The sequence below is a fragment of the Sparus aurata genome, chromosome 22 (assembly GCF_900880675.1).
Source record: "Sparus aurata chromosome 22, fSpaAur1.1, whole genome shotgun sequence".
Lineage (NCBI taxonomy): Eukaryota > Metazoa > Chordata > Actinopteri > Spariformes > Sparidae > Sparus > Sparus aurata.
In genome coordinates, this window is record NC_044208.1 from 6,769,449 (window position 1) to 6,792,463 (window position 23,015).

Below are 23,015 nucleotides of genomic sequence, written 5' to 3' on the forward strand. Positions count from 1 at the left end.
GTTTTTATTCCATGTTTTTTTTCAATTACTTGTATAGGGCTTTGAATTGCATTTTGATTCGTTTGAAATGTGCTTTATAGTTAAGTTTGATTCATTGATTATATAACATTTAGAAATCTAAGGATATTATCTCTTATTTTAAGTAATAGCTAAATGAAATATCTTAAGTTAAAAAAAATGTCTATCTAAGATTCTCTGTAGTTCCACCAAATCAATGCAGATATTAAACTTTAATGAAGCACAGGTGAATCCATTGATGTAATCTCTGTCAATAGAATGGAACATTTGTTTGATTAGCATCACTGTTTGCCATTTAATTCCATTAAACGGTGTTTTAAGAAGACCACAGGTGGTAGTTTTCTCTTGAAAAACACGGACGGCCGTGTTCAGTCGTGATCACGCGTGTTTCTGTAGGATCTGGCAACCCTGCTCGGATTAGTAAGCAATCCATCTGTCAAGGAAGCATCTCGGGACTTTAAAATGTGCAAAACATGAAGTAAAAACTTTGGAAACTGGCAAAAGTAACCTGAATTCCGGACTGGTCTGGCGGGCAGACGAAGACTATGCTTGTGGATAAAATCTGTTTGACTCTATGAAGAGCTGCTCCGGTAGTTTTGACGCTGTAAGTTGGAGAAAAACGAATGTTATCGTTAGCCAGCGTTAGCCGCGTTAGCTTAAACGGCTCCAGAGAGCTACCTTCGACCAAACTAGTTTAAACTCAAACCGTAAATGTTTAACCTCACTGGTAATCGATATAAGTCGTTAAAACAGACCGAATATTAACTTTAAAGTAAACGTTTCAGCTGTTCCAGTGAGTGTTTCTCCTCGGTATCAACAGGTCCTTCTACAGGATGGAGGGTGTTGTAACGTATCTGAAGCGGGGACTAAAGATTGACGTCCTGAGAGAAGCTGGACGTCAGTATCCAGTCTTCTGCTTCCTGCTGCTATCCATGCTGTCTCTGACTGTGCTTCTCAACAGGTAAAATACATTAGGCAAAGTGTGTTCGCAGAGCTGCACAATGTCAGATAACGACGGTGTCATGTGATGTCTGACCTGCTACTGCGGTCTTATCAGGCCACAGCTGTGTATCTGTGTTTCACCCCGGTGGGTCATAAATCATCAGTGCTTCTGTTTATAAACTGCACGGCCACTATTAAAACCTGATTTATTCACAGTGATGACTGAAGATAAGCAGATATTTTACCTAGAGCTCCATTACAGAATGGTTAATAGATAAAATGTATATTATGAATACCACTACTACCACTAATGATAGTTATAATACAATCATAAATTGATAAAATGGAAATATGGAGAGCAGGGATAAGGTGCATATGTATATATATCCGTCCATGTGTGTTTGTACATGAGGCCGTGCAAATACAATAAGTGTAAACATGGCCTAATATATCAATGAAACAGAAGGTATAAAAAAAACAGCAATAAAAGTGAGTGAAGTATACCAACTGATTGATGAAGGTGCAGCAGTAACTTACAAATGTGCCATATACACTGCCTGGCCAAAACAAAAGTCACCACCTGGATTGAATGAAGCAAATAGGTAAGAGCCTTCCATTGGAAAATTACTGCAGTGATTAATGTGTTTCAGCTGGCAACAAGTTATTTAACTCAAACTAATGCAGGGAGTAGCTTCTCATTTCTTAAACAACCATGTTGGAAGACATGTCCTGTGGTCCTGGAAAAGGTGTTACTCTGTTTCAGAAGGGTCCAATTATTGGCCTGCATCAAGCAAAGAAATCCACTACGAAGATTGCTGAAACTACTAAAATTAGGTTACAATCTGTCCAAGGCATTACCAAATCCTGGAAGGATAGTGGTGAACCATCATCTTCGCGGGAAAAATATGTTCAGAAAAAAATCTTGAATGATCGTGATCTGAGATCACTTAAACATTTGCTGAGATCAAATCATACAAAATCAACAGTAGAACTCACAGCAATGTTTGTTAGTGAAAGTAAGACCATTTCCACAATGCATAATGTGAAGAGAACTCAAGGGATTGAAACTAAACAGCTGTGCAGCCCTAAGAAAAATACGAATCAGCGATGACAATGCCACCATTCATTTGACTCAAACTGTGAAAGAGTGGTCCAGGGAGCATGAGACATCATTTTCACACATGGGTTTGCCACCAGACAGTCCAGACCTTAACCCCATTGAGAATCTTTGGGATGTGCTAGAGAAGTCTTTGAGGCTAGAGAACACAATTTGATGTTTCTTCAACATTTGAAGATGTCATTTTGGGGTGTGTTGTTTCACATACTGTTGATATTTTTCATAGACTAGATGATTAAAGTCAGTGAAATAATCTTAAATTCTGTAAAATACTTAAAGTTATAGTTAGTTGCAGCCTAAATGTAAACGTTGATGAACTTGCAGGTGAATTCTTAAATGTATCCAGAATGTGTGCATCACACATGTGCAGCTTTCTCTGCCCACCTTGAAGTATTGTTATTTTTATTTAATATTTAATAGATCGTACTAATTTCTGTCTATGTAGAATAGGGCTGTAACTAATGATTAATTATGTTATCTATTAAACTGTTGATTATTTCCACGATAACCCAATTAATTGCTCAGTCTATAAAATGTAAAAGATTATGAAAAATGCTCATTACAATTTCTCAGAGCCCAAAGTGACATCTTCAAACTGCTTTTTTTCCAAGCATGAGTCCAAAACCCAAATAGTCTTAATTTGCTTTCACAGACGTTTGACAGTTTTGCTTGAAAAAGGACTGTAAGGATTAATCATTTATCATAAGAGCTGGAGTTTAATTTCTTTTAATCGACTAATCGATTCATCGACTGATTTTTGCAGCTCCAGTGTACAGTGCTGCTCTTAGTTTGACCTTGTTTTACTAGAAAAAGATTCCACACCCTCTGGTCGTGGTTCTCATTAAAGTGAAGTGTGATGGGGGTTTCAAAGGAAAATGTGTAACGTTTACTGTATTTGAAATAGGACAGTACTTAATGTATACTCGGCAAGTTTGTAGTGCCAGAGTTTCTCTTTTTCTTTCTTTCCATTTTTTGGTTATGTTTTGACTGACATGTTATCATAGTCATACACTGCCTTGACAATTTACGTCTGGCAAAAAAATGTAAATCTTCAAAAGAGCTCTACGATTTCTTACTATGAATCGGACAATAAAAGCTATTACTTGATCTAAAACGTTTTAATGTCAATAGAGGCAGTGCACATAACTTTGATTAATGTTCCCTTGTGGTTAATTAAAACAGTATAATAATCATGTCCCTGCAGGTATATCCACATTCTGATGGTTTTCTGGTCTTTCCTGGCTGGTGTCATCACTTTCTATTGCTCCATTGGACCAGAAACTCTTCTCCCAAATATCTTCTTCATCACAAAGCCAAGAAACAAAGTAAGTCACACATCTGACATGTTGAGCTGAGAAGTCTATGAAGCCTGTTTTGATATAGAACTACATCTGAATAACTGGAGTGAGTTGTCAAGTGTGCGCTCAGAAAATGTCTGGACATAGTTTATAATGTGATAGATTAAGGGGATGAGTGATTGTTGTTTTCTCCGCCAGCGCCAGGAGCAGGAGTTGTTTCCTCTGGGCCACAGCTGTGCTGTGTGTGGGAAGGTCAAGTGCAAACGTCACCGGTAAGTTTACAGGATCTCTGAGCAGACAGCAACACTTCATGGGATACTCAGAGAACAGAACAGAAAGTACCGTGACAGTTCAGGATGAATGCATGTACTTCTGACAAAAAAACACTTCAGCCAGTCATGGACTCTGCTCACAAGTAATTTGATCATAGCTGGAACACATTTTCACACTAAAGCTTCTTGGGTGTAACTGACATCTTCAGAATTTTAAGGGAGAGCTGAAACAAACTTTTCATTGATTGTAATTATTTGATTAAAAACAACATATTTGAGCAATCTACACTTTTATAGAGAATAGGATTCACAGAATCCATATTTTAAAGAATTATTGTTTTTCAAGATCAGTGCACTTACCCCTATTTAGCTCCAAACTCAGTTCAAGTTTTTCAGCCTTTATTTTAAAAAGTAACTATTAATGGGACCATTTTTTTACCATTTTGATAGAACTCATCAAGACCTTTAAAGTGATGTATAAAACTTATTTTCGCCCAAGATGTCACTTACGCCCCTTGTGCTCCAAACCCTCGTTATGATCTCTGTAGTTTTGTGTGTCCTGAGCTGAGATCCATTCAGCAAGCATATTCTGACGATGGGATCAAATATTTTGTTCTTTGCAGGCCGACGCTGCTCCTTGAAAACTATCAGCCATGGTTGGACCTGAAGGTTCATTCAAAAGTAGACGCTTCAATAGCAGAGGTACCTCAGTGATGGAAACATGTCAATTGATATCATTTTAAAAAGTGTAAATGTTATCCTGACAAAATCTTTAATATTTTTCTATCTCTACATTTCTGACCCCTTCTGACTGTTGCTTTCTCCGTCTTGTAGGTATTCGAGTTAGTTCTTGAGAACTTTGTGTACCCCTGGTACAGGTGAGAAGAAATCCCAAAGAATGTTATTGTCTAAAGAAAAAGAGTTGAGGAGAGGTTGTTATTCCAAACTTTCCTCTGGTTTTCAGGGACATCACAGACGATGAGGCCTGTGTGGATGAAGTAAGGATGACCTTTCGCTTCTTCGCATCAGTGCTCGTCCGACGGGCTCAGAAGGTGATGCTTACATTTCTGCTCAGCCCGCCAGAATAAAAGTTGTAACAAATCATTCTAATTGTCAGCAATCTTTGGGTTATTTTCTTGAGTATCTGCCCAAAATGGCCTTTATAATGAGGAGATGTATTCATATTATTCATTTTGTTTGATCAACAGACCACAACTGAGTTTTCTGTTTACAATAAAACATCACAAACAAGAGCATGAAATCTTCAAATTTGAGTAGCTGGAACCCGGCCAATTATTTGGTATTTTTGCACGAAACACAACATAAATAATTGCTGATTTCTTGGATAAACAGATCAATTAAAGGACTCATTTTTGCAGCTCTACAGATTTTACCCCTGAGTGTGTAGCACATTTTTTCTGAGTAAAGGTTCTTTCATTGATGCTGGATGTTCAGGCTAATTAACAAAAGAGATCAGAAAAGTCAAATGCAGGTTGTTTCATCATGACAAGACATTTTGTTTGGTCTCACATTTCACTGTGATTATTGTCATCTCAGTGAGCTGTCATCTAGTTTGAAGTTGATCTAAGCAGCATACATAAAGCAGAGAGATGAAATTTAGACTTTCAAATGTCAGTTTTATGCTAAAAGGAGATCCGGGCATGATGGCACTAGATCACAGACAGACATGCTTGAAAAGTTTTATTATTGTCTTTTAATCCCAGAGATAAATTGTGGTAATTGTCTTTCAATGTTTTTCACTTCTATTTTGCAGGTTGATGTTCCTTCTGTGTTTGCAGACAAAGTGATGAAAGCTGCAATGAAGCACATTGAAATTATTGCAAAAGCTCATGGAAAAGGTATGCATGCCTGTTAAAGTAAAAAGTTCATCCAAAAAGTAGAATTAGTCATAATTGCTCTGCTGGAATGTCAGGCGAAGTTCCATAGACCACAAAACGTTTCTGAAGATTCACAGCGAAACAGCATTGCATCATCATTCCCCTAAACGACTGAATTAGCTGGGGACTTGTTTTTAAAACGTACAAAACAACCCAAAAAAATATAATTTGACATTTCCAGAATAATATGATAATATCCACTGATGTTCTTCATTGTATTGTCTGCAGTGAAGAATACGGAGGGTTTACAACAGGCAGCTCTGGATGAATATGGTGCTGATCTTCACATCGCTCTGCGCAGCAGAAAAGATGAGCTGCTCTACCTGAGGAAGCTGACGGAGATGCTGTTTCCGTACGTCATGCCTCCCAAAGCAACAGACTGCAGGTAGGCAGACACAAACCAGACTGGAACAAGTCTGACTGGATGACATGTGAGACTGGATTTTCATCTTGAAATGTAAACAACAATCCCTTAATCATGGGAAGGAAGCACACTGTATGTATCTATATGACCAAACAAAACGATGACGTATTAAGGGTTGTATCTGTGGTGGTTGTGTGTCGTCTTTGTTCAGGTCTCTGGCTCTGTTGCTGCGGGAGGTGATGGCTGGATCTGTCATGTTACCAACCATGGATTTCATTGCTGACCCTGTGAGTTGGACAGGATTCATGTTTGTCTTTAAGAAGCTTCAATAATGAATAAGCAGGTCATAATGTACGATGAAATCAATATTTCATGGAATGTATTTTATCTTACCAAATTATCAGAAATGTTATGTTATTTAATATGTTTGTATTTTTAAATTTGGACCTTATTTTTCGATGTTTTGTGTACAAGTTATGAACGGGGAATAGGGTTCCATCTGTATGAGATTTCCACAGTACAAAAACTATCTCAGTTAATGTTATGAATATCAGAAATGATCAGTTACAAAGGTAAAAGACTAACTTAAAGGAATGAAAACAGAAGGGTTTTCTGGTTGAACAAACACTTTATTATAATTCTGCAAAATGCTGTGCCCTCACACTGATAGATATGAAACTTCATATAAACTTGATAAACTTTAATTAAAATTTTTAAAGATTTAATTTGAAATTTAATTTAAAAAACTAATGTTACAGTTTATACGCAATCATAACTTTGAGATGCTGTTTGTGGTTTTTTTTTTTCAGGATACTGTGAACCTTATGGTGTTGATATTTGTTGATGACACTCCAGTAAGTGACAAGAACATTTCAGAAATACTCATTACATTAGATATCATTACATATTGGATACAAACTCAGCATACCCTAAAAACCGTACTGACAATAAATTAGAACGAACAACAATAAAACCTGTTGAGCCACAGTTCCTAATTGAATGAGGTTTTTCAACTTCTCTCTCTTCGTGTCTCCAGCCAGAACCAGCCACAGATCCTCCGTCTGCCCTGGTTCCATTTTTACAGAAATATGCAGAAGTCAGCAACAAGAAGCAGTCCGTGAGTATCTCACTGAGACGGAGATGGACCTTATTAGTTACAGATCGACTGATTTCTGTTAAATTGAATATAGAGAAATATTTCTTACCTTTACTGAAGTTTCTGACATCTTGTCCCCCATGCCAACAACATCCAACATCCTGTGTATCTATGTATCATCTTGCATGTTTTTATCTCTTTGTTTAATTTTGGTGTTGTTTCAAACCTTTCCTGTAATGAAGACATTTTCCTCTGGACGTGCAGGTGCTGAAGTTGGAGCTGAAGGAGATCAGGGGCCAGCAGGATCTCCTCTTTCGTTTCATGAACTTCCTGAAGCAGGAAGGAGCCGTGCACGTGCTGCAGTTCTGCCTCACTGTGGGTAAGAGCAACCGTCACAAACTTTATCCTCGAATGCAGTTTAATGGCTGAGCTAACCTTCAAATTTCAGTCAGTTAGCCTGCTGGCCCTCAAAGGTCAACATGACTGCTCATTTTCTGACCCTACACTCATAATGTTCACACAGGAGATTATTTCAGGAAGAATTGTGGGTGTATTTGCCCCTGTGACATAAATATATCGGGTCACTCATGATTGTCCCTGTTGTTGTATCCTCCAGAGGAGTTTAACGATAAGATCCTGAGTCCGGAGCTGGGTGACTCTGAGCTGCAGCGTCTACACGGCGAGGTGGTGCACATCTATGAGACCTACTGCCTGGATGAAAGCATCGACAAGATCAGCTTCGACAAGTTCATCGTGGAGGAGATAAGGAACAGTAAGAGGACACGATGTTCATTACCTAACTGTCAGTGCAGCTGTGAGTCGCTACATTCAAAGAAGTTGAAAAAATCTCTGACTTTGTCAATATTGATTTCATGAGGGTTCTCAACTCCCCACAGTTCAACATAAATGGAAGACAAAGGCATATCAGTCAGATATATGTTGTGCATCCCAAATAACTGCGAAAGCTTCAAAATGCTAAGCCGTCAAACAAACTGGAAAATGACATGGCAATTTAAACACCAATGTTTTGGAATATTTTCTAATAACCTATGAATTACGTAATTAATCTGAATTTTGTTGAATTAGTTTACCACTATTTATTGTATGAGTTGAGCAATAAGCGCAAATGAGGGATTTTAGCCTATAGATGAACTGATGATTGGCCTTTCAGGAAGAGAAGCTGGATTTCTTGGTTTTTTTTGGCCTCCAGTGGTTTTACTTCTCATGTGGCTGCAGTGATGCGAAGGTGAACTGGTTGCTGTCCTCACAGATCAGACACTTCTTTGCCAACTCATCAGTGATTCTTGATGTGTTCAGAAGTGAAAATGGACACGAAACCTTCACACGTCTCAGCCTGGTGTTGAGTTACTCTTTAAACAATTTAGAGTGGAGTGTTATTTCTGTACAAACTTGTTATACTTCTCTGTTTCTCTCCACTGTAAACCTCCTTAACTTTCTAAACAGATAAGCGGTTTAATGATACGCTGTCTGTCTCTCTCAGTTGCTAAAGGTCCGTACACCGATGTGGTGAAGCTGCAGACGATGCGCTGCCTGTTTGAGGCGTATGAACACGTCTTATCTCTGCTGGAGAGAGTCTTCACTCCGATGTTCTGCCACAGCGATGAAGTAAGAGCTCAAACACTCACCGACACGTCTGCGTCTTACTTCTGAGGGGCTTGAAATATATAAACAAAAAAAAATGCTTTTTATGAGCAACTGAGATTAGGAGTGAAGGTTCTGTATGAACATTTATTGAAAATATAGATTTAATGACGCCATGAGATACTCGGGTGTAAGGTAAGCTCCCCCGGAATTTTGTTGTTGTCTGCTTTTTCTTGCTGCCATTCAAATATTCTGTAACATAACAAACAGCAAAAGCAGGTATGAGCACATCTACAGCTATAAACAGCTCAGGAAGACAACAATAATCTCAAAAACAAGCCAGAAAGAAAAACAGGCCACCATCTTGTCAGGTCGAGCCTACTGGAAACAAGGGCATAATGAACAAGGCTGAGATTCTCTGAAAGTTGAGAGAATTAAGGTAACAGACCAGAAAGAACGAATGGGTAAACTGAAGCAGTGAACTGAAGTAACACAGTCAGAAATGAGTGCAGCAGAGGATATCGGCCAGCGACACGAGAGTGTCTGTGGTACTGGGTGAGACGAGAGGCGACCCCTCACCAACCTGTGTGACGACATACGTGACTGTATGCGGCGTAATAATGTGAGGATTTATCAGGTCCCAAAAGAAAGTGAGAAGAACAACATGGCTGGGTTTCACTGCGGCTCTCATCCTCCTCAGACTGCAGAACAGTGGTGCGTCGATCTGATGATGTTCAGTCTGACAGCTGAATATATCTCTCTCTCATCAAATAAAAGAGGAATGTCCCACACTAAAACCTACAAAGCAGCGTTACAGGACCAGTCATTTAGTAACTTGTTGAGTCTTTGGTAACTTGTATGAGGAAAAAAGTTACGCGTCCATAAGTGGAAAAGTGTCGTCCTGTCTGTCCTACCGACTTTTCGTCACATTTCTGCCAGAAAAACATTGTCTGTCCTCAGCAGCAGAGCTGACAGCACCCACAGTTGAATGGCGGTGATTATGTGACGTGATTAGGAGCAAAAATCATAACCTCGTCTTCTCTCACCATTTTTGTCTCTTTCCACCATTGTGTTTTTGTAATTTTGTCTCTGGCAACTTGTATTGAAGAAAAATCACTGCAATTGTGAGCCCTCCCAGACGTCAGTGAATTTTCCTCCAGTAAACAGTATCCCTCAGCGAGTGAGAGTCACACAGGGTCTGCTGTTGGCTGAGGGTGAATATGTGATTATGTCATTTAGAGCAAAAAACCTAACTTGGGTGGGTCAGGATCTCAATCACAACACAATATAACTGCATCCATGTGATCATAATAATAACACTAGGGGAAGATAAAGGTATGATAATTCCATGAGGTGATTTTTGATGTACTTTAAATAGGAAATTAGACGGACTGCCCTCAGAATATGGATCTCCTAGAAGGAATGCCAAAGCAGTAAAACGCATGTTGTAGGAGCTGGAGCTTGTTGATGGCTGGAGAGCTACAAACCTGAGAACAAAAGAATTTGCATCAAATGTTCATGGATCATTTTCCAGAATTGATCTGGTCTGAGTATCAAAGCAGGGTCTTAACAAAGTTAAGTGCATTAAAGAACCCATTACTTTATATGACCATGGTCCAGTAAGGTTGAAATTGAATCTAGGTCATTTTAGATATTGGAGATTAATTCTAAGTGGTGTATCAAAGGCAACAGGACATGTGTACATTTCTTGAAGATGTTTCACCTCTCATCAAAGAGGCTTCTTTGGGTGGTGAGTGTCAAGTGGCATTCACATGAATGTCAGCACCCAGGAGTTACCAGTAGAACCTCGCATTGTGATGAGATGATCAATGTTATTCACGTCACCTGTGAGTAGTTTTAATGTGGCTGATTGTTAATATGAAAAAGTCATAGAAATTTAGTGTGTACCCTTTTTGTCAAAGCACAACTTGATGAGTCCTAATCTATACACCGACTGTGTCTCCTGTCTGTGTTCAGTACTTCAGACACCTGCTGAGAGGAGTCGAGTCTCCAACAAGGAACAACAGGATCAGCAGGTTGGTGATGTGGATTGTTTTATAATTCAGACATTTAGTCTGCTTTTGATTTGTATCTTTCATGTGGGAATTATAACACAAAGAGAGAAAAGTTATGAATGTTTTCACATGAAAACTCTCCTCTATCTACATGCTGATAAAAAACACCATGAGTGAAAAATGAAAACCGTATTCAATTAATGACCAAGTCTGTCTTTAATGGATGCAAATTTCAGTGTATGTGAAAAGATCAATGCCGTAGATGGAAGTACTGGGACAGTCCTTCCACAGTAACATTAATAGTGATATAGTAAAAGCTGCATTCACTTGATCAAAGATACTTTCTGTTCATATTTTATTTATTGAAAAATAAAAACGCAATCCACCAAAAATGTTGTTTGACAGCGGTAGATTGATGTGTTTTTGCACTTAACCATACTGTACTGCAATGTGCTGAAGTAGTGACAACAGACTGTCATCATTAGTTGCTCATGTATCTTATTCCAGAAATAGCTTCAGTTTGGAAGAAAACAGGTAAGTAGGTCCTCGGCATGTCGGCTGACCTCACGGAGTCTGCTGCCTGTAAACAAACTGATGCAGTACATTTCACTGTAGTCTGATTTGTCAAATGTTGGCTGCAGAAGTAATGCTAACATCATGAGCCACTGCTGGGCTTTTGTGGCTTTTGTCATGCTGATGCTTGCACTTTTAACTTCATGTTTGAGACAGTAGACCTGTTTAAGACAACAGGTCTTAAGCAACACTACAGGGGTAGTAAGACGTCTGTTACGGGTATCTGTTGATGATGGGTGGAGTTTGTCTCTGGCAGGGATTGGTCAACTTCTTTAACCTGAGAATGAGACTTTCAGTCACTCCCATCCTTTATTACTCTCAGTAGAGGACAGTTGGAGTCTTGATGTTACAATAGAGACTGTGAAGTTGTCTCTTCTCAAACGGTGCCATTTGCCATCATCAGTAACAAGTAATGAGGCCATCACTACCAATATAATACCTGAGTGTATGATGCCAAAGCAATCCTTATTTTTATACTACACAAAGCAGAACATTTGATTTTTTACTCTATTTAGCAAAGTTAGCAACAGTTAATTGATTCGTTGTCAACTATTGAATTAATTGCTTACAATAATGATAATCGATTCATTCATTTTAGACATTTATTTTTAGAAATAAAGTAAATATTCTATGATTGTAGTTTCTAAAATGTGAATATTTTCTGCTTACTTTTCCCTCTTTGTGTTGTGGACAAAACAAAACATTTGAGCACGAAACGTCGATCTTCATTTTTCATCATTGTTTGACATTTTATAGACGAAACAACTCATTGATTAATAAAGAAATTAATTGATGGATTAATCAGCAATAGTCATTAATGGCAGTCTTTAAAAAATACATTATAACCATACACCACCTTGAACACATGAAAAGCAGCTCGAAGTAATAAAAAAGACAAGTGTCAGTATTTTTGAAAATGACATACAAATGCAACACGTAATTGAATTAAGACATCTATTCCTTTTGATTTTGATAGCGACCATCGGCACATAAAGTAGTATCTGCTATCCTCTCCAACATGGAGGAGAGACGAATGGATGCTGGAGCGAGCACAGTAATTAACATTCTGGTTGACACCTGTACTCTTCTGACTTTCTGTTCCAAAGGCGACAAAGTTTTAGAGGTGAGCGTCTCAGATGGTGCAGTAATGTCTGAATCATTGGCATTGATTCGTGACGCTCTCAGCTGCGGTAGAAGTCTGAATTATAGCTCTTTTAAAATCAGATGTACCTTGGGGGATTTTGGAGACAGGAAGGTGCAAAAAAAAAAAACTGCTGTTTCGATCCATCAGGCACTTTGCCAGGTCATTAGAAGAAGGTTGAAACCAGCCGGTGAAATATTAGAAATGTGTTTTCAGTACTGCACACTGCTCTGGCTGTGGGAGAAAATGGCATGTAGTGTTCACAGTCTTTCTTTGCACTGCACGTCTGTGGCATGACTGATGCATCATACAGAGATAATTAATTTGTTTCTCTCATCAGTTGTTATAGCATGAAGTGAAATGCTGTCAACAAGTCATAGGGAAAACAGTACAACTCTTATGTCAGTGGATCAAACGGCACAAGTACAAAATGACAGATAAATGAGCTCTTTTAGTCCTGTTTTCTAACATTTGAGCATCACCATGACGTAGAGAAGCGGCAAAGGAAAAATAAGATGAGGGGAAGCAAAGAAAGAGTTGTTTCAGAATAATTTGTGATTTATAGAACTGTGTAGTATTAATGTATGATTGCTTTTACAAATGGGTCATTACATTTCCCTGTTTACCCTAGGAATTTTTCGAAACGTGGGGAGTCGTTCGCGATCAGCAGAATTGGCAGCAAAATCAAAGGTGTGTTCAAGAGCACGACCATGGAGGGAGCCATGCTGCCACCCAGTGCTATGAACGACTTCGATGATGATGCAGTGAGTGTTTGTGGATCTTTAAGTCTGAGGAATCAGGCAGGTTACATTTTAACATAATGTTGTCATGAACACATGTCGTAGAATATCAACTCCAGCATTTTTTTCTGTAGAGACCAAAGGATTTCACATGATTTCACAGCATTTTTCTCCTATCATTGGTTTCTTGGAGATTGAGATTAGTGTGTGACTGAGATTCATCTTTTTTAATTGAGGTGATATAAAATGACACATACTATTTTATGGATTTATTGGTTTGTTTTATGTTTTTCACCCCAACAGGAACTTAAACCAAAAGTTGAATGTGAATTGTAATTGTTCTCTGGTTTGATTCTTTCTGTCCCTGCAGGTCGAGGAGGCGACCATGGTGATGGAGGACGACTCCCCTGCTGAGCAGGCCAGCACACCGGGCACCCTGAGGAACCTGTCGGCCTGGAGCATCACCATCCCCTACATCGACATCTACGAAGATGAGATCAAGAGGGAGAAGATCCCCGTCTTTTGCATAGATGTGGAGCGCAACGACAGGAAGGAAGGTGAGTAAACAAGGAGGTAAAAAACAAACTGCCCCGTCATTAGACTTGTCTGGAATAAAACTCATTGGAGTGGAGAGTTTCAACAGCGCTGAGCTGCTTTTAACTCACAGGGAAAACACAGATATGGGCTTCTGCAGCAATACACTGTTTGGGATGTTTTTAGCATTTGTAGCAGTTGCTTATTAGACCCTGAGAGTTGGAAGTCTTGATTTTTACGCTCTGACTAAAACAATCAACAACAACTCAAACTATGTCATGTGCCAGTTTGATTTAAACTCTTACTTCCTCTTAAAGTTATCTTCATAATCAAGCAACACTGTGGGGCATAGTTAACTTAATATTTTCTTAATTTTCAAATTCATTTACATATTCTTTCAAGGACTTAGTTTCCATGGATTTATAAGCAGGAGACAGTTGAATTACTAACCTGATTTATTTACTTTTATACCAAATAGAAATATAAGACTCTCACATTCAACATTGAGTCTGCACCTTGTGTTTAATGTCAGTTTTAGCTTCAACTTGTCAGACGTGCTGGATTTATTTCGTTTTCTTGCAGTCGGTCATGAAACAGAGAAGTGGTCGGTCTACAGAAGATATCTGGAGTTCTACGTACTTGAATCCAAACTTACAGAGTTCCACGGTAAAAAGGAGCCTTTACCAACAGACTTTGAATGAATAACTGACAGATTCCTCATTCTAATGACAATATTAGTGTCTAGTCTTGTCTTGTATTTTCAAGAACATTTTTGATTCCATTTTTGTTTACCAGGCACATTTGCAGATGCACAGCTTCCATCCAAAAGAATTATTGGACCAAAGAATTATGAGTTCCTCACATCAAAAAGGGAAGAATTTGAGGAATATTTACAGGTAACTGTTGTAGATCATTATTCACTGTTTGTCTTTGGTGCTAAGGGCTTATTTTTAGTGTGGGGAGAAGAATGAGGTTTAAAGTGCTATGGAAAAAAGCTCATTATAACTGACTATATGTTGATTTACATGTGTTACTATATTATCATTAGAGGGCAGTAAAACAAAACAATATTAGGAAGAATTTAAAGGAAGTTGATAACTTCAGTCATTATGTCCCTCCTCACATGCTGATGGAAGGTCAGGTGAAGTTTTGTTGTCCTCAAAACATTTTTTGAACTTCACAGCAAAACAGCATTGAAGCATTCTCCTCCAGTATAATCCAAGTCTTCAGAAGCCCAGAGATTGAAAGCCCCAAAGACCTAAATTGAATTGAAAAGACGTTAGTTAAACCCTTTTTTAAGAAGACGTCCTCACTTGTAGGTGTTCTGCTAAGAACAGTAGCACGCACCCTGTCTGAAGGGGGTTGCACAAGCTCGATGGCATGTCGAGAGTGTAAATATCATCTTTTCAAATCAGTTTGGGATCTTGGGGCTTCTGGAGACTTGGATTACATGGCACGAGCAGTATAACCCTGCCCCCTAACCCATTGATGTTTGGTGGAAGCAGACATTGGAGATACAAGATGTACAGCCAAAAATCATGTTAAATTAAATTTGTGTTCTAGAGATAAACAGGAGTTACTGTAAATGTTTTATGTTATTGTTGTGTGTGTGTGTGTGTGTGTGTGTTTGTGCAGAGACTCCTGCAGCATCCAGAGCTCAGTAACAGTCAGCTGCTGGCAGACTTCCTGTCTCCTTACAGTATGGAGTCTCAGTTCCTGGACAGGATGCTGCCTGATGTCAACCTGGGTATGTTCACATCATACATCTCCTCTTTATCTGAAGCTTGTCATGTCAAGGTGAAAGTATGGATCTTACTATACGTGACATCCTGTTGGTGATAATTCAGTTTTATTTTTGACTTACTTTTTGGGCAACTTTCCAAATAGCTTGAAGGCTAATCCTAGAACATTATCTTATAGACAGGAGGCCAGAATAGCAGATGTATTCTTTCTTTACGTGTTTTTTCCTCAGTTAAGAAGCCACGAGGTTTTAGGACATGGAGACAATATACGCAGATCTCCATTCATAGGAGTTGATTTAAAACTGACAATTGAAAATATAAAATGATAAAACATTTTTCCTAATAGCACATTTTTCCGTCAGATTAATGTGTCTATGAACGACCCCTCGCTGAATCTGACCTCTGTCTTAAAATGTACATCTGTGTTGGAGAAACATGAACCAAACTCTTCACACTGTGTGGATTGGGACTGAAAGGGTAGATGTCCCCCAAAACTGCTGACTTGTGTCAGAATACTCACAAAGTGTCCATATTTATGTGACAATTGTATCCATTTCAATCTAATAAATTCAATCAAACTCAACTTGTTGTTGTGAATTTTAGAACATATCTTGTACCAACAGGTAATTGATATATACCGGGTCTTTTTTGTCTACAACAGGCCTGCAGGTTTAGTCCAATTTGTTTACTGAGTTTTTATGTTCACAGGAAAAATCTTCAAGTCGGTTCCAGGGAAGCTGATTAAAGAGGTGAGTCCCTCCTGAGCTGAAGTGATGATTCATTTGTATAATTAAACACTGCACCTTACGGTGATGGTCTGATCGTTGCAATGTTTCTACGTTGAGGGAAACTGGGTAGAACCAGTTTATTGAGATGGTGTTTTAACTCCTATCTCACTCTTAATGAAACTCTCCTGTGTGAGTGTGAGCCAAATGCTAAAGAGCAGTTGGCAGTGAGAACAACCGTTGGTAATTCTTGAAAGGAGTCGTTTTTTAAAACACAGGCCATCATAACGTGCGTGTAAAGCACATCAAAAAAAAACTATTAAGAGGAATTTGTACTACACGTTATGATTGTGTTAACTTTGACGGCCCTACTTCCTAATAATGAGTAATATGTCATCTCTGGATTAAAAAAAAAATATGGTAATGATGCTGTGTCCTTCAATATCTTATCCTGAGGACAGCTGACCTGTTAGGATGCCAGAATCAGGTTTATTGCAAAATAGGTTTCACATCGGAGGAATTTTCCTTGGTAATTTTGCATTACAATTAACATGGTAAGAGAAAGGTATTTAAAGAAATATTTAATGAAACTGCTTGTGTTTTAACGCTGATGCTCAAAATCACGTTTCTTCAGGTATTCCTTCCAGTTCTCCTCAGTACCCAGTATTCAACCCTAGCAGGACACGTCTTTGTTTGTCCATCAATGCTGCGACTAGTTCAACATGAAACTGATGACATGAAACAATGAAACCTACTGACGTCTGTTTTCCAGAAAGGACAGAACCTGGAGCCGTTCATCCAGTCCTTCTTCAATTCCTGTGAGTCGCCCAAACCAAAACCCAGCCGACCAGAGCTGACCATCCTCAGCCCCTCCGCCGAGAACAACAAGAAGGTAACACAGTTCCCTCCTCCTGCTCACGGAAAAGCTGGATGTTTTGTCTCGTGTCATTAGTGCTGGTACAGAACAGAAGGTTGAAGCAGGTCTTGGAGGAAATGCATTTCCTGTGTTCTCAGGGAGGAAGACGTATGTCTGTTATCATGATTGACCTTAATGTTTTTCTCCATGGAGACAGTTTGGATAAATGAGGGGTGTGTCAGACAGGAAACATTATGTGCACTTTAATGATGGGCCCAGCTGGTTAGCATAATGTATTAGATGTCTTTAACAGAACTTCAACACTGTTATTTCTCTTTATTTAGTTGATAGTTTGAAACATTCAAAAATGACCTAAAATTAACAGATGACACATTTTAAAGAAAAAAAGGTATTGTAGAAAAACGTGGGGTTTTTTTTCAAAGCAAGGTTTTAGACAATATAGTTCTGTCACCTGTACAGAAAATCAGGTGTCATATTGGCACAAATATGACACATTTGGTCAAATCTAACATTACCCTCCAGCTCTATTTCTTACATATTGCACCTTTTAATGGGAATTAAATTGGGGATAGATTCTATATATTATAGGAAGGTGTTAAAACACAGAATATAAGTCAGGGACATTAATGCTGCATGCGGCAACTAAAGTTGAGTCTGGATTGGTGACCATGTTAACTTCCAGTGTTGTGTTATTTTAATGCTCCTGACACTCACTGATGATTGACGTTGTCCTGCAGCTCTTCAGCGACCTGTTCAAGAACAACGCAAACCTGTCCGACAGTTTGGAGAGGAAACACAACTACAACTGTTTCATGGAAAAGATCACAGTGGGCGGCATGTATGACTACATGATGTATGTCGGTAAGTGAACAGTTGTTACTTAGAGCCGCGGAACGTTTTGGAAGAACTTTTATTTTAGTAACGCACAAAGCTGCTCAGAGCGTCTTTTTTTCGAGCCCCATGCTTTTGTGGTGTTGCCACTCCAATCTCTGTGTTTCAGAACGGTGTTTGTGGCATCACCGTTGATTTTTTTCAGGCAACCAATCATATATTTGACTGGACTCGTCACCTGTCACCCTGGTATTTCAGGAAATGTAGGAGAAACTTGATCTAACTGTGTCTGTCTATCATGAGCTTTATCAGTCGGAAACTTTAATAGGTGGGAGCAGAGTGTATGTACGCTCAACGTTGAGAGTTGCTTCAAGATCTACTTGTTTCAAGCTTGTTAGTCAAACATGACTCCAAGGCTCTGAAAAGGACACACCAGCCCAGGGTTCAAAGCTTTCTACTTCCCTCCAGTTAGTCAGTTAGAACTGTAGAAGCTTCTTGGATGAGAGGTGATACGTTTTAAAGAAACTGTAACAAGTCCAGCTGCGTACGATACAGCACTTAGAAAGACCTGCAGCGACTTTTCGACCCCACCGCCGACACTTTTATGCCCGACAAAAATGGGATGTGGACAATAAGAGTTGTACACGAAGCATTAAAGCTGTTTTTAAAATCGGTCTGTGTTTTGACTCTTTGGTCGGTGCTGGTGTTGTGACCTGCAGGGAGGACGGTGTTCCACATGTCGGACTGGCTTCACCACGTCCTGTCTGCAGGCAGGATCCTGTTGAAGAACACGTTCGAGGCCTACATGGACCAGTACATGCAGTCCAAACTGGAGCAGATTCTCCAGGAGCACCACATGGTCTCCCTCATCACACAGCTCAGAGGTACCAAAGACCGTGTGTGTGTGTGTGTGTGTGTGTGTGTGTGTGTGTGTGGGTTGATTTACAAAGGAATCAACAGTATTAACAGTATTCGGAGTGGTATCACTGATACCAGATATAGTGTTGTTTAAACACTGGGGATGACAAAGTTTTTCAAAACACCCATTAATTAGCAATGTGAGTTATTCTAATATAAGTTTTCTGGGGAATATATTTAAATGCAGAGTGGAGTTGAGGTATTTGAGGCACACAAAGTTTGATATATTTTGTATGCGTGTGGCTGTTTTGTCCTCTTCAGTCTTTGAGACACAGGAAGGAAAATAGATGCTGGAGTCACTGGAAGGAGAAATCTAACCCTTGAACTGTCTGATGTATAAAAGTTCAATTTTGTGATGTATTCCTGCAGACGCCGTGTTCTGTGAGAGCAGCGAGGAGCGAACCACCGAGGACAAACAGATCAGAGCCAAGAAGACGTTTGAGGAGATGATGAAGTATTTACCAGGTCAGGTTTCACAACACTTTGAAGAAATTATTGTCGACATGAATGTCTCTGAAGTGACTTACAGTTTCGAACATTGTCCAGACCCAGCAACAGATACAATGAAGTAAACCAGACAGGAAATCTGCAAAACAAAAACTTTTGGTAGCTTTATCCAAGTTTTTTGAGCCATTGGGGTGCTATGTTAGTTTAATTAGCTCATTAACCAAGAGTCTATTCTTGAGACTGAAGTTCCAGGCACTAATTGACTCTTCTTTAATGAAAGATCAAACAGTCTTATCTACTTTAACTCCCCCACACTTCATCTCAGCTGGTCTGCAGATTCCAACGAATAACTTTGAGTTCATCAGAAATCAAATCTGCTCAAGGCGTCAGTTTCACTGCTCTCTGTCAGAAATACATTTCTCAGTTCTGTCAACATGTAAGCTTGTTTTCTGAAACATGAAAGGAACCGAAGATCATTTGTAATTTAAACTGAGCGATTTCTGCTTTGGTTTCTTTAAATGTTCTTAAGCTGCATCATATTAGACAGTGGATATGCTTAGCTGTTATTGTTTGTTCAAACACACATCAGTTGTGATTACTCATTATAATTATAGTCAGGAATGCGATAACTGTACTCCCAAACAGGAACATGCTCTGCCATGACTTTAGACACGTCACACCAGAAAAATGATAATTGTTAAATGTGGTAAAGGTCCAGAAAATATAATGTTTTTGTGTTTTTCATTTCAGACTTTGTGCTAAAGTGCATCGGCGAAGAGGCAAAATTCGAAGGCATCCGGCTCCTGTTCGACATTTTGCAGCAGCCTCTACTCAACAAGCAGGTAAACAGGAAAACTTTTATGTTCTTTTTAAAGTTTATGTACACCGGGATAAAATGCCAGAAACAGCAGGTCATATAGACGAACCTGATTAGTTTGATGAATACTTGATGAAGCTTGTTTTTATGTCGATGCCGTCAGAACTGTTGATTTAAGTTGATCGACTGCCAGCCGGTCCCTAGTCGATTGCCAGCCACTGGGAGACCCCCCTCCTCCTGAGGTGTGCCTAGATCCCACTGTAAACATGCTCATTCATTCAATTGCAGGGTGTCACCATGAGATGACACTTCCTTCACAAAACATATACAAGAATACCCTTTATACTATACATATGCATTTTATAAAATTATCAAAAGTGTGTCAAATGTCCAAAATCGATTTTTTGAATGTTAATAGCGTGTTGTTGACGGAGTAAAAATAAAGGCAGCACTCGCACAATTTCCAGTGCGCACAGACTCGAGTTATCTTAAAGTTCATCATCTTTCTTTTATTTAATGACTGAATAATTACTTTTATGAACGTGAGGTAGGCCACCTGTTGAAGTGAATACGTTTTATGATACTTCTGCTATGACATTTTTGACAACATCAAAACAATCCGTAACACATCTGTTGTTGTAAGAATGTTCAAATCTAAAAGGTCTAAAAAGATTTTAAATCCACTTTATGTGTATTTTTTATTCACTGTGTTATAATGAATATCAGTCAAACAGCAGAGAAACTCTGACTCAGCTTCCAGTTTCCTCTTTTACCAAAGTGACATTTATTCTGTGTCTCCTCAGATGACGTATGTGCTGCTGGACATCGCCGTGCAGGAGCTTTTCCCTGAACTCACCAAGGTAAACAAGTGACGGTGAAGAATTTAAGGATATAAAACAGGAAGAGTTAAGTCTTACGTTTGTTATTGTGTACGGTGAAGTCTTGAACAGTGAGGGGGTCAGACACTTCATCCCAGCAGGGGAAGGCCCTCAGGAAGCCTTTACACATCTACTAAACCTGATCATATATGGTGTAAGTTTTCTGTGCTGAGAATTCCCTGTAAGTTTAGTCTAAAGTTCATTTTACTGTTCCTCACAGTTAAAAACGGCAACAGTCAGCCTCCGAAAAGCAGAAGTGATGTTTGAATATAAAGTGAGTGTAGTTTAACTTTACATATTCATATTTAAATGTGATGCAGGCGTCGCTGAATTTCTCTGCACAGATGTCACTCCCTTAATAAACCAGTAAAGGCTGTGAAGCGACGTCAGATCGGTGTATTCAGTATTAGTCTGAATATGAAGAGAGGACTCTGAAGAGTAAACAAACATATTTTGCTTCTTTTTCAAGGAAAGGTTTAACTTGCTTTCTGTCCAAGAATAAAATGAGAAGATGGATTTTAATCTTATGTCGCTGGATGAAGTACAAAGTAAGACTCGCGGTAAGCCTAGCATAGCAAACTTTTATTAAATTCATGAGACTTTTTAAAACCCTTCAGCTGTACTCAAATAATCTTTAAGGTGTGGATTTCTGACGTTTGGCCCTCTAACATAAATGTTATCATTTATGTCGTTCCTTGTGTATTCTAATCCTCACCAATCTCATTTTTCACTGGATTGGGTTGAAATTTGTATGTGTACTGATGTATTCATTTAAATAGTTGTTGTTGAACGGTTACAGTCGTCAAAATAATAAAAGGAAGTCATTTTGTACCAGAACAAAGAATCTGTCATTCTCAAAAGTTCATAACTCCATTAGTTTTCATTTTCTTGCAATCAAATGTTGGTTCTGTAGTTCTGTGTCATATTAATGTAGTACAGAAATGTCATAACATTTTGCTTCAGCTGTAAATTGTTAATAGGGTTATTATGTTAGCATTCATTGGTAATCATGGTGGTGAGCGTGTAGCTCAAAGCACCATCCTGCATCCTCACAATGCTGAACTTTTAAAGCTGTTTCTACGTCTGTTTATTTTGTTTCCACTGGCCGCACGTCTTTATGCTAAGCTAGGCTAATGAGCCGACTTAAGCCGAATACAGAGACATCATGTAATGTAGCCAAAAGGTTGACATATGACGTGACATGAGTTGTGCAGATGGAGTCTCTCTCAGTGTTGTTTGGTGTTGTTCTCCATGACTGAGGTGGATATGAGTCTGGAAGGCGACAGTACTTTGGTTAAAGTGAACCATCGCGACACTGCAGAAACTCCTGTAGCTGAACTCAAAATGTCTTATTTCAGTTCAGTCAACTAAAACCTCAACAGTAACAAGCTTTCTGCCTCAGAGTAAACAAAACAGCTGTCAGACAGCTGAAGACAAAAAAACATGAAGATGACCACATTCAAAAGTTGGAACCAGTGGATCCTCTGCATTTTTCTCTTAAAAAGTAACTAAAGTGTCAGTGGATCTTTGAAACAGTAGCTGATTAAATATGCCATTTAGAGTTAATGCGTTCACCAAGTTAAACTGATGTTTTCATGCTTCTCCCTCCTCAGGGAATGAAGGAATCGATCATCTTGTGAACCAGCTGACGCACCAAACACTGTATCCACAACCACCACGTCTGGATCATACAAGTGCAATACTCAACTTTATCCAAACACTCTGGGACCAGCGCTACATTCCAATGTATATTGATGCACTAATAAAGAAATATATTTATTGATGCCACTACAGATAACCATGTCTGTCGTCTATTCTTTCACTAACGACTGTTTGCACATGCTGTATCTCTGATGTGTCTCAGAAGCTGTTTCCATGAAAAAGCAGAATATACTAGGTCACGTGAAGCACGTTTTCATTGGAGGTTGATGCCGTGTAGGCTACGTCACATGTGGATGTGGAAGGAAATGGAAGCTAGAGGTAAACAAACGAGGAGACAATATGGAGAGAGGTCTTCAGGAATTACTTTCAATAGGGCAAGTTGTAATTGTTCATCTGTCAACTAGCATTAGCCACGTTGCATGAAACAATGAAGAAATTGAACCAGTATACTGCAGACAGCGGAAACAGCTGATCAGTCACATGCGTTGAATGTAAAATGTAAATGATG

General features: G+C 39.0%; 1 protein-coding gene across 3 annotated transcripts; it reads left to right on the forward strand.

Moving 5' to 3' along the window:
- The first annotated feature begins 371 nt into the window (after positions 1–371).
- Positions 372–22,643, forward strand: LOC115574137 (sorting nexin-14-like). Of its 3 annotated transcripts, XR_003982433.1 has the most exons (31): positions 372–622; positions 839–979; positions 3,282–3,402; positions 3,574–3,647; positions 4,271–4,349; positions 4,482–4,525; positions 4,612–4,699; positions 5,422–5,506; positions 5,774–5,930; positions 6,121–6,196; positions 6,719–6,763; positions 6,946–7,026; positions 7,270–7,384; positions 7,622–7,777; positions 8,507–8,631; positions 10,585–10,643; positions 11,130–11,156; positions 12,968–13,100; positions 13,447–13,633; positions 14,193–14,276; positions 14,406–14,506; positions 15,246–15,357; positions 16,061–16,101; positions 16,850–16,969; positions 17,692–17,815; positions 18,505–18,669; positions 19,073–19,168; positions 19,901–19,992; positions 20,771–20,827; positions 21,315–21,405; positions 22,459–22,643. XR_003982433.1 is itself a non-coding variant. In XM_030405415.1 (30 exons), the coding sequence occupies exons 2-30, from the start codon at positions 852–854 to the stop codon at positions 22,483–22,485; spliced, it is 2,799 nt and encodes a 932-aa protein (XP_030261275.1). In that variant the 5' UTR covers positions 378–622; positions 839–851; the 3' UTR covers positions 22,486–22,643. The 3 variants fall into 3 exon arrangements, 1 of the variants encoding a protein (XP_030261275.1); XR_003982434.1 differs by lacking the exon at positions 11,130–11,156 and having other exon boundaries at positions 376–622; XM_030405415.1 differs by lacking the exon at positions 21,315–21,405 and having other exon boundaries at positions 378–622.
- Positions 22,644–23,015: the final 372 nt, after the last annotated feature.